The sequence below is a fragment of the Dama dama genome, chromosome 14 (genome assembly GCF_033118175.1).
Source record: "Dama dama isolate Ldn47 chromosome 14, ASM3311817v1, whole genome shotgun sequence".
Taxonomy (NCBI): Eukaryota; Metazoa; Chordata; class Mammalia; order Artiodactyla; family Cervidae; genus Dama; species Dama dama.
In genome coordinates, this window is record NC_083694.1 from 26,754,658 (window position 1) to 26,766,361 (window position 11,704).

Consider the following 11,704-nt stretch of genomic DNA (forward strand, 5'->3'; position numbering starts at 1 on the left):
GCGGGCGGGCGGCCGTCTCGGCGGGAGCCGGCGGCCCTTCAGCGTGTCTTTTGTGTTTGTACACACACTGCGCGAGGCAGCCGGGAGGAGGGAGCTGGCGGCGCGCGGGGGAGGGGCGAGCGCGCGCCAGCGAACGGGCGCGCGGGGGGAGGGGGGAGGCGGAGCGCGAGCGAGGGGGCGGGGGCGGGGCCGAGCCTTCCCTCCATTGTGTGTGATTGGTTGGCGCGCGGCGCGGGGGCGGGGCGGCTTGTGTTGGGGGATAGCCTCGGTGTCAGCCATCTTTCAATTGTGTTCGCAGCCGCCGCCGCGCCGCCGTCGCTCTCCAACGCCAGCGCCGCCTCTAGCTCGCCGAGCTCCAGCCGAAGGAGAAGGGGGGTAAGTTTCCCCGTCTGCCCGCTTCCCCGGAACCGAGCCCCGCTTGCCGTCAGCCCCGGGCCGGGCCCCGGCCGTGCCGGGAGGGGACCCAGGGTCCCTCCGGCTTGGCCCCAAAACTTTTTGGCCCAGAAATGGAGGTGAGGAGCGAGTTTCCCTCTCCCCTCAGGCAGCGGCGGCTCCGGCGGCTCCCCAGTCTCTCGTCGCCTCAGCCCAACAGCAGCAACCGCCGCGTCGCCGAGCCTGTTCTCCCTCCCCGCGCCCCTGGCTCCTTTTTCTTCGGTGAAATCCCGCCCGCTGCCCCTTCCCGGGACCCCAGACCTTCACCACGACCCGCGCGGGCCTCTTAACTACCGACCCCGGACCCCGGACCCCAGTTTTCGGGCGGGAAAAGGGTGGAAATCGCCAGTGCTTCCCACCCTGGGGTAACTCGCTTTTTGCTGCCTCCCCACAGTTGTTGCTAAGCTTCACCATCTTGTCTCTCTTCTCTGGTCACCGACCATATTTTTTCCCCCGTTTCTCTCTTCCCCATTTCAAAAAAGGAGGAAAAAATTTTAAAGAGAAACATTTTTTTCTCCTTTTTAGAGAAGCGGAAACTTGATGCATTTGAAATGCAAAAAAACTTTTGCATTTTGGAGGGCGGCACGTGGCAGGGGATGGAGTATTTTCGAGCGATTTGGTGTTTTGTCTCTTTGGAAAGGAATCGGATACGTTTTGCGATTGTTTCCATTTTGTTCTGGTCTGGGAGCCGAGTTTGTGCCTGCGCGAGACGCTAGGAGCGAGGCGGGCAGGCTGGGGGACCCTGTGCCGAGGGGCCGGAGGAGACGAAACCAAAAGTTTATATGGTGCTTGGGGTGGACCAGTCGGCCAGTCTTGTGCGTTAATTAAAGCCTGGGTGCGGGGCAGGTTTTTTTTATTATTATTATTTCATTGCGAATCCTCTGAGGACTGGACTCGAGGACGGTGCTTTGTAGAATGCTCGCTGTTGATAGCTGTTGTTCCTCTTGTTTTTTGAGACGCCTTTTTGTCAACAACTGTAGAGATGCAAAACCAGGAATGTTTTCAGATATTTACAGCAATCTATCAACTGCCAGACGTAAAGGGGGGGCGGCGGTGGGGGGGGGGGTGACTGAAACCTTTTTTGCTGTAATTTGACTCGACCTTTCTGTGGTTTGTGGCTTCGTTCTTTTGACTTGTTAGTGGATGGAATGTTTACAGACATTTCTAATTTCTACCTTATTTGAAAATTGAAGCGAGAGCTGTTGGGTCTTTTTGTTTTGCTGTTTATCGCTCAGATTGGGCATTTTGAGAGATGACTGGTGTTAAGGCTAACAATTTTCTAGTACTACAGTTTGTTTCAAAAAGTCATATTTGGGTGGTAGACGTAATCTGCACCCTTTCAAATTATATAACATTATGGACCTTTTTTTAAAATACTAATCATAATTTCCAGATGGGGGTGTGGGTAGTGGCAGGAAAACTTGTGTGTTTGGTAGTTGCATATGGTGATTGTTGGTTTTTCCGATTCTGGTAGGTAAATAAGGAGGTCTCTATACCATGGCTCGTACAAAGCAGACTGCCCGCAAATCCACCGGTGGTAAAGCACCGAGGAAGCAACTCGCTACAAAAGCCGCTCGCAAGAGTGCGCCCTCTACTGGAGGGGTGAAGAAACCTCATCGTTACAGGTATTTTAAAAGGAAAAATGGAAGTCTTATCTCCCGAAGTATCTATACAATCTAATAAAAAGATGTATAATAAGCATACTTTCTCCTTTAGAGAATCTGTTTTTCCCCTTGTTAAATATTTAGTACTTAAAATGTGTATATAATTTAGTGTTAGGTTTTATTGGGAATATGTGTAATTTTGAAGCTGTAATCGTGCCCATAGCCCAAAGGAGACGTTGTATCTCTAATATTGTTAATAGGATAGACTAACATTTTACTTAGCTGTTAGGTGTAATATATATGTTTTAAATAGAAAAGTGTTGGCTTTTAAATACATTTTTGAGGATACTCTTGCATCTGGTAAAATAATTTAATCAAGATGGGGGGCGTTGTGTTTTACATAAGTCCTTTATTTACTTGAATTGGTTTTTCCTTCTATTGGCATAGTTTTGAACTACCCTGAGCAGTGTTGTTGAGTGCATCTGCCATTAGAGGGCAGAAGTTGTCTGTATTTATCCTCTGCAAATGATTAGCCTAAAATAAAAGTGTAAGAAATAAGTCAGGATTGAGGTAAATTTCTTGCTTAAAATTACTTAAAGGAAAAAATTTCCATATGGAAGATACAACACAAAAGAGTGTTCATCAATTTAATCATTCATGAGGGATGTGCAGTGTCAAAGGTATTCTGGGAAATTGAACTTAAATACTGTAAGGGTGTTTTTTTTTTTTAAGTGAAGCTCATTGGGTTGTGCTGGTAGATCTTTCAGAAGAAGGGGGTGCCAGTGGGAAGATTGAGAATGGTGTCAAATTGAAAGTCTGAAAAAGTTTTTGACTTCTTTTAGTGGCCTAGTACCTTCCCAAGTTGTAATTATAACAGAAGTTAATGATGTTTATGTTAAAGATGAAGAAAATTAAGGGGACTATGATTATCAAACTCCCTGCCAGGAATCTGTTTTAATAGCATGCTTTTTTGTATTAAAAGTATTGTGTTACTTCCAGCAGATTTGAATATTTAGGTCATAAATTGATAAGTGAAATTTGATACAAAAGCTGAGGAATAGTTAGGTGATTTATTTTTTGAAATGTGACTGCATCTCTCTGAAGCTGATGACCCCTCTTTTAAGTTCTCTTATGTATTTGGTAACCATTTCTTTAATGTTTTGTTTTAAAGGCCTGGTACTGTGGCACTCCGTGAAATTAGACGTTATCAGAAGTCCACTGAACTTCTGATCCGCAAACTTCCCTTCCAGCGTCTGGTGCGGGAAATTGCTCAGGACTTCAAAACAGACCTGCGCTTCCAGAGCGCAGCTATCGGTGCTTTGCAGGTAAAACGGGTGGGGGAGGCGCCGGGAGCTGGCTGCTTCTGCTTTGTACCAAGGACATCTCTAAATCTTTGCATGTGCTTGTGTATCATCAGCCACTGAGATAGGTCTTTATCTATATTTCACTGTTGAGATGTCAGAAAGGTTAAGTTGCTTGAGGTTATACAAACAGATACGGTTTAAAAATTTTAACCATGGAATGTTTAGAGGAAAAAAGAACCCTCTGGTTTGACTTACAGTTGCTGCTGGACTTTAGGAAGTCATGGGGATAAAGGTCTGTATTGGTAATTAGTTTCAAACAGGGACTGATAGAAAAGGAAAGTTAGAGTAAATGGCTTCCTGGACCTGAAGAGGCAGTTGCAAGTGGAGAGAACATAGTATCTGGGATGGGGCTAGGCAACATTAAAGAATTGTGCATTGAAGTAAAAGAAACTTGAATGGTAGTTAGGCTTGGATTAACAACAGGGAGAAAAAGGTGTTACTGGGCTTGTAAAGAGAGAAGTTTGAAGACATGTTTGTTTAAGGGGATTATATATGGATTTCCACTTAAATAGAAAACAGTGAATTTAGTCTTAGCTCCAGTGTGTCAGAACTTTGAGAAATACAGTTTTAGCTGTGGTTATGTATTTGAAATGGGATTCCCTAATGGCTCAGAGGTAAAGAATACTCCTGCAATGCAGGAGACTCCAGTTTGATACCTGGGTTGGGAAGATCTCCTGGAGGAGGAAATGGCAACCCACTCCAGTATTTTGGCCTGAAAAATCCCGTGGACAGAGGAGCCTGGCAGGCTACGGTACAAAGGGTCACAGAGTCACACGTGACTGAGCACACACGTGTATTTGAAATACTGGTGGTTTGTGCCAGATTAAACAACTTGAGATGCCCATACTTAAGATACTTGATTAGGTGTGTGGGTACAATTAACATCAGTCACTTAAGTAACCTATAATGTTAAGTGTGTTTGGCATTCATTAGATCATTGTAACTCAGAGTATGGCAAGACTACCACCTCTTGTCAGCATTGGGTTAGAGGTGATTTAAAATGCAGATTACTAGGCACCTCCACAGACCTGCATCAGAATCTCTTTTAGGGGAGGGTCCAGAATCGACATACATTCCATTGGAGGATTTTTCAAGGCTGCTGTTGCCAAGCTTTTCCTTTATGTGTGAGGAAGATTTGATAGGTGGATTCTATCCTGAAGTGTAATTGGTTGAGCTGTTTCTATGGTTAGTCTGAACTTCATTTGATTGGTGAATACCAGGACTAGGCATCCATTAAATTCTCAGTGAGTTGAAATTACTGAAATTTCAAACTACTAAAAGTTTTCAGTGCTGTTATTTAAGATCTTTATTTTCTGATTTAATCTTTGACTATTTCTAGATCCCATTTCATTTATTACAAATGCTAGTCACGTTTTCTGCACTGATTTTAAGTACAGAAATAGTCTCAAGTGTTGACCTAAAGATGCTAATTTTGTTTTGCAGTTACAGTTGGCAGGGCTCTACTTGAACTACACATTATACTTGAAAGTCCAACATTGTTAAGCCTAAGTGTCAGTGACAGAGCTTTGTAAATTGATTACTAAACAGTCTGGCTAAAAGACTTGTCTTTTAAAAATTCATTGCTGTTATTAAGGTTTGTGTTTTATACTTGTCAGTAAGTGATTGCATTGGTTTTGAGCAAAATGTTCAACTCTGCTGCCTGTAGTACTCTGGCATTGGTAGCTCTTTATTGGAAAATATTTCATTTCTCTTAAGGGTATAGAGATGAAGAATTTGCTAATGTGAATAGGGCAGAAGAAAGCCATTTTTGACTTTAGAGTTACATTGTTTACAACTTCTCTAACACAACTAAAAGAGATGGAGGGGGGTAAGTCTAGGGAGGATGGTGGAGAAATTAAACTTGGTTTGCCATAGATTATCAAGACTTAACTAACTTAAAATTTAGCTTTTGCCCCTAACAACTGAGAGTTTGAATTAAGGTCACCTTATGTTAAAAGTTGACATTGGTGGTTGGAAATGGTGGAACAGTCAGATACTGAATATACTCAAAATGTTGTGAATTAACAGTTCCTTCCATTTACAAGATTTTTTTTTTGCTATTATCTCAAAATCTTGTTCATTGGGTCCCTCTTTAAATCCCATCATAGCCTTAATGTTTAGGAAACTTTGGACATTGGTAATAGAATTAGAAATACATGGGTCATGGTCAAATTCCCTGTATTGACTCTTCTCCGAGAGCTGACAGACACAACCCTATGATATCTAGAGTAGGTTCTAAGATAGCAGTGAGAGCCCCAGCTGCCACATATCACATTGGAATAGTACTAGGGGAGCCAGAATCATTCCACTCTTAAATGGGTGTTTGAATTTCAGGACTTGTTGGCTTGTCCATATAGCAGCTCATAGTGCTGTATTTTGCAGAAGCCTTCTAGATTTGCATAATCCTGAGACATGCTGGGTGAAACCAAAAAAAGAAACAACTGTTTTCTTTTTTGAGGAATTTAAGTTCTGGTATCTAATGTGAAACTCAGTAGGGTCTACAGTATGCTATGTTTTCTAAACTTGTTACCATTTCTAGAATATCCCAAAGATGAATCCCTGAATATTAAGGACTTTTGCTTTTAATATATTCTTTGGAATAGGTAAGATACAGGGAACTACTTGTGTAGAAAAGGTGCAAATTTCAGGAATTCCCTGGCAGTCCAGTAGTCAGGACTCTGCACTTTCATGGCTAAGGACCCAAGTACAGTTCCTGGTTGGAGAACAGTCCCCCAAGCCACAGGGTGCATCCAAAGGGGAAAAAAAGAAAAGATGGAAGTTTCAGTTAAGGTTAGATATAAAAAACCAAGCCTGCAAATAATTTTTGAACTTCTATTCCTTCAAGGGCTAGGCATTGTGAGCATAAAATGAGTATTTTTTTAAGTAAGGATATTAAAAGGTGGCTAGTGTACAAGGCCCGTGGGAATGCCAAGGAAATTAGGAGTTCAAAGTTACCTGCACCTGGGAAGCAGGGGCGAGAGGAGTGTTGTTTTCTCCTTCATGGAATAATCTTGAGGTAGGCCATAAAGGATAGGCAAATAAGACTTATCTGTTGATAACATACTATAGAAAGATATGTAAGGGTAGTAAAATTTGAATGAAACATTTTTATAGGAGAGGCTAAAAAGAATAAAGGTATAAATGTAGAAAAAATATTTTCATAAGACAGAATAGTAGAAACCATTTGAGGAGTTGTTAACACTTTTAAAAGCAGAATTTCAAGTGTTATTAGCAAAGTTAGTGTTTTTGTTTTTTTTTTTCAAAGTTAGTGTTTATTGTAAAGCAAATCTGGTCCCTCCCATATCTATATCTTGTGTGTTACAAAGTATTGTGGGGCTTGAATTGCTTAAGAATGTTTTGTATTTCTCTTTTAGTTTTATTGCTTAAAGAGTTCCAAAATGGAAATAATTTTTTAATTAGGACAAAAATAGCAACTCTAAAAATCTGGGGTTTTTTTCCCCCCTAAATATGTCTTAAGCAGAAATAACTTGCTTATAGAGAAGCAAAATAATGTCTTTCATTTAGTGTTCCTAATCCACTAGAACAGTTGGACTGACTGGTTCATTTCAAAATGAGTAAGCAGTTGTTTTAACCTAGACCAAAGAATTCAACTTTTCAGACAACTGTAAGATGCACTAACAGTTTAAGAGTTTAAGTAGGAGCTCTCCTTTTTTCTTCCTTCTCTGTGAGTATTGAATGATTTGTGTAGCTAGCAGTTTAGAGTGAAAGTAGGAATAGGAGGATGCTTCAGAAGCTATCTGATGTAAGGGAAAAAACAGAGGGATCAGTGTTAATGCTGACGGGGTACCATGCCATTACAGATAGGGGTGCATAGAGGAAAGGACAGTTACGGGACATGGTGGGGTGCATATGTTGGCAAAATAGATCAATGTATGTAAGTAGGACACTGACCTGGTGGTCAAACTCTGAGGTGTTTAAAGGAAAGGTAGATGAGGCCCATGTGATGGAAACCAGTAGTCAAACAGATATAATGAAGTGGGAGTAAGATTCAGAAAAAAGGAGGATATCCCAAGGTGGGAGAGTATTATTTGGAATAGATATACATGATTCCATTTATCTTTGTGAGGATAAGAATAAATATTAGAGTTGACGTTTGATTTTTGCTTTACTCAAGACATTTCATTTTGCTTAAAAATCACGTATAACATTAGAAAAGGTAAACTATTTGTTAGTGAAATTATTTGACTTTTGTATTTTATAAAGATTTACGGTCTTGAGTTTTTCACTTTCATAAGCTGCCTTTCAACCTCATCCCAGATTTTAAACTAAGCATTTGGTAAGTGGTCAACATCTTCTGAAGTAGGTTTTTACAGGACTCAAAAACATCTTTTTAACTAATATAGATGTATCTTTAACTGTTGATAATAGCATTTTTTTTCTCTGTTCCTTTTGTAGGAGGCAAGTGAGGCCTATCTGGTTGGCCTTTTTGAAGACACCAACCTGTGTGCTATCCATGCCAAACGTGTAACAATTATGCCAAAAGACATCCAGCTAGCACGCCGCATACGTGGAGAACGTGCTTAAGAATCCACGATGATGGGAAACATTTCATTCTTTAAAAAAAAAAAAAAAAAAAATTCTCTTCTTCCTGTTATTGGTAGTTCTGAACGTTAGATATTTTTTTTCCATGGGGTCAAAAGGTACCTAAGTATATGATTGCAAGTGGAAAAATAGGGGACAGAAATCAGGTATTGGCAGTTTTTCCATTTTCATTTGTGTGTGAATTTTTAATATAAATGCGGGGACATAAAGCATTAATGAAAGTCAAAATGTTTCAGTGAACAAGTTTCAGCAGTTCAACTTTATAACAATTATAAATAAACCTGTTAAATTTTTCTGGACAATGCCAGCATTTGGATTTTTTTAAAACAAGTAAATTTCTTATTGACTGCAACTAAATGGTGTTTGTAGCATTTTTATCATACAGTAGATTCCATCCATTCACTATACTTTTCTAACTGAGTTGTCCTACATGCAAGTACATGTTTTTAATGTTGTCTGTCTTCTGTGCTGTTCCTGTAAGTTTGCTATTAAAATACATTAAACTATACCTGCTTTTGGTCTTTACTATCAACTTTAACCGTGCAGTTAATTCCTTGAAAGTTCCACATTCAGAATTCTAGTATGAAGTGTTTTGTTACATTTTATCTGAAACTATTGTGGGGAGGTAAGTATAATCTTTATATGGGAAGGAAACTAGAGCTACTGGCTTTCCTCCTAATTTTAACTATGGATATGGGTATTTTTAACAATTCCCAAACCTAACTGGCCAGCAGAATCTCATGAAAATAGTTAAATCTGTATAAGTTAAAAAAAAAAAAAAAAAAAACTGTATAAGTAGTGAAAGTTACATTTATAAATAATTGTAGTATTAAACTTTGAATATTTAGTGGTAATTTAACTGCAAGTATAACAGTCTTCAGCTCAAAAACAATGCATTGAGGAGCTGGCTATTTTAAGATACTGTATATTAACCCTGTATTAACCAATCACCTATATAGTTCATTCTTAAAACTGCATTTTATTTAGCATTGGGAATGTGAAATGAGGATGGTGAACCTTTTAAGACTTAACATCGCTAATGTACTGACACTAGTTGTAACATGAACGAAACTGCTCTGAAACTGAAGTGTATTACTCCAAAGTATGTACATAGATATGTATGTGTATTACAGAGCTTATCTCATACCATGGTCTTTATTCCTATAAGGTAGGTAGTTCTTTCCTACTTAAAAGAGGTAGTGGAATTTGGGAGGAGGATTATTAGTTGACTAGGGTCTAAACAATGCATAGTTTTGAGGTCAGGGTTATTCTTAGATACAAGTATGATTTGCCACTCCCTTTGATCCCTGAATTAATGCTTATTAACTTGAGCTGAAAATCCTTCTACCTGCTATGCTTTGGAGTTGGCTACATGAGAACTTTACCTAGGAAAAATGAATTAGAGTTGGGCAAAAAGTGATGTGTGGGGACCATAGTTAAACTTGCCACTGTTGTGCAGTTTTTAGCATCTAAAAAGGGGTAACTTACCCATCTTACGAAAATAGCTGATTAATAGCTGAAAGTTTCCAGAAAATATTGCAAAAGCCAAGTCAACTTTATAGATGAAAAACCCTATAAAATCATGGGAAGAGAAAGGTAAGAGTCCTGGGTGTTCATTAGGAGTGATGCTGAAACTGAAACTCCAGTGCTTTGGCCACCTCATGCAAAGAGTTGACTCATTGGAAAAGAGCTGATGGTAGGGATTTGGGGCAGGAGAACGGGACGACAGGGTGAGATGGCTGGATGGCATCACTGACTCGGGCATGAGTTTGAACTCCGGGAGTTGGTGATGGACAGGGAGGCCTGGCGTGCTTCGATTCATGGGGTCGCAGTCAGACACGACTGAGCGACTGAACTGAACTGAACTGAAAGGAAGATTGAGGAATAGGAAGAGCTTGGAGGAAGGAATTTGGAAATGTCATTGTCTTAGGTAAATGAGGGGATCCCTTGGCTAAAACACCTGTGAGTGATCAGTGCCCAATCTCTTGATTTTCTGATCTTGACAGTCTAGAATTTAAGAGGAAATAAACTGCAAGTTTGAATATATCAATCTGCTGGAGACAGAGTAAAGGTATAAACTGCTCAATGACTCAGTTCTTGACTATGAAATGGGTTCTGTGTATTTTAGAGGTGAAGAAACTTGCCCATGGTCACATAGTAAATAGAAGAGATGGGATTTATCCCCCAGTAGTCTAAACCCAAGGCCTTGCTCTCTTGATTCCTATGCCCTGAGTGTGAGATACACAAAGTAGTTAATTTGGCAGGGTCTCTAGGAAGAAGTTAAGTCTTGACAGTAGAAACAAACAGGGGAGACAAAACTGGGAATGAGAGGGACAGAAAATTATAAGGGGCCTTCCCTGGTGGTCCAGTGGTTGGGAACCTGCCTGCCAATGCAGGGCACGTGGGTTTGATCTCTGCTCTAGGAAGATCCCACATGCCGTGAAACAACAGCCTGTGCACCACAAACTACTGAGCCCATGAGCCCTAGAACCTGTGCTGGGAAATGAAAGTCACCCGCTGAAACTAGAGCCTAGCTTTCATTCTGCAACTAGAGAAAGCACATGTGCAGCATCGAAGACCGAGCGTAGCCAAAAAATTAAAATTGCATTTGAAGACATGCTGCTCACAACCTGCTCAGTCTTGAGCCATCACCTTCGTTCCTCCATTAAATTCTTTTGACTTCCTCCAAAAGTGTGCCCAAAACTCTACTTACCCTTCTATCATCCTAGTTTGAGCTGCTATCCTCTCACCTGGACTATTACCATAACTTAGTCTGCATTCATCCACTCATTCCCCCTGGCCTCTACACAGCCCCCAGAGAATGCTTCTAAAACAAATAATTTCAGATCATTTCCCCACTTAAAAATTTCTAGTGGCTTCCCATTACTCAGCGTAACATCTAAACTGGCTCATGAGGCAGGCCTTTTTGATCCAGCCTTACCAATCTTTCCACCACTTGCTTACTAAGCTGCAGCCAAACCTTCTGCCCACATATCCTTTGTCACATCCCTTGGTTTTATTTCTTTCTTTATCAAAATCTGAAATTACATTCCTTTTTTACCCCTACTAGAATGTGCTATAAAAATGGGTTCAGTGTCCTTTCCATTGTAGCCCCAGTACTGGTACATAGAAAAACTGAATAAAAATCAGTTGGATTCATACTAGAATGTTTCTCCTGTCCTTCAGATCGTAATGTTAGTTTCTATAACCTTAAAACATGGGCTTCCATGATGACTCAGCAGGTAAAGAATCTGCCTGCAATGTAGGAGACATCGAAGCCGTGGGTTTGATCCCTGGGTCAGGAAGATCCCCTGGAGAAGAAAATGGCAACCCACTCCAGTATTCTTGCTTGAAAAATCCCACGAACAGAGGAACCTGGCGAACTACAACCCAAAGAGTTGGACATGATTGGATTCATACTAAATGAATGTTTCTCCTGTCCAGATTTTAACATTAAATTTCCATAACCTTAAAATATAGTAATTGATTTATTATTTTGAAGATTAAGTGAAAACATGAAAACACGAGGCTGGGCACATAATATTCAATAAATGCTGGGATAGAATTTTAAATTCTGATAAAGCTAATTAGCCTACATTCTGTTTCTTGTAGAGAAAAATGCTTTCAACTTACCATCTTTATAGTTAATATGCATTTTCTATTAAATTCCTGCTGAATAGCTGTCATTCTTATGCCATTAAGCATTGGTCTCTAAATGAAATAGGATTTAAGTAACACAAT

General features: G+C 40.3%; 1 protein-coding gene across 1 annotated transcript; it reads left to right on the forward strand.

Moving 5' to 3' along the window:
* Positions 1-223: 223 nt before the first annotated feature.
* On the forward strand, positions 224-8,265 carry LOC133069069 (histone H3.3A). The gene is made up of 4 exons (XM_061160159.1): positions 224-375; positions 1,907-2,057; positions 3,208-3,361; positions 7,817-8,265. The coding sequence occupies exons 2-4, from the start codon at positions 1,930-1,932 to the stop codon at positions 7,943-7,945; spliced, it is 411 nt and encodes a 136-aa protein (XP_061016142.1). The 5' UTR covers positions 224-375; positions 1,907-1,929; the 3' UTR covers positions 7,946-8,265.
* Positions 8,266-11,704: the final 3,439 nt, after the last annotated feature.

What these genes read in the sequence shown, in the direction of transcription:
- LOC133069069 (XM_061160159.1), top strand. Translation starts at nt 1,930, where the DNA reads ATGGCTCGTACAAAGCAGACTGCCCGCAAATCCACCGGTGGTAAAGCA. An exon ending in AAGAAACCTCATCGTTACAG is followed by an intron (nt 2,058 to 3,207) that starts GTATTTTAAAAG and finishes TTTGTTTTAAAG; the next exon opens with GCCTGGTACTGTGGCACTCC. An exon ending in CAGCTATCGGTGCTTTGCAG is followed by an intron (nt 3,362 to 7,816) that starts GTAAAACGGGTG and finishes TTCCTTTTGTAG; the next exon opens with GAGGCAAGTGAGGCCTATCT.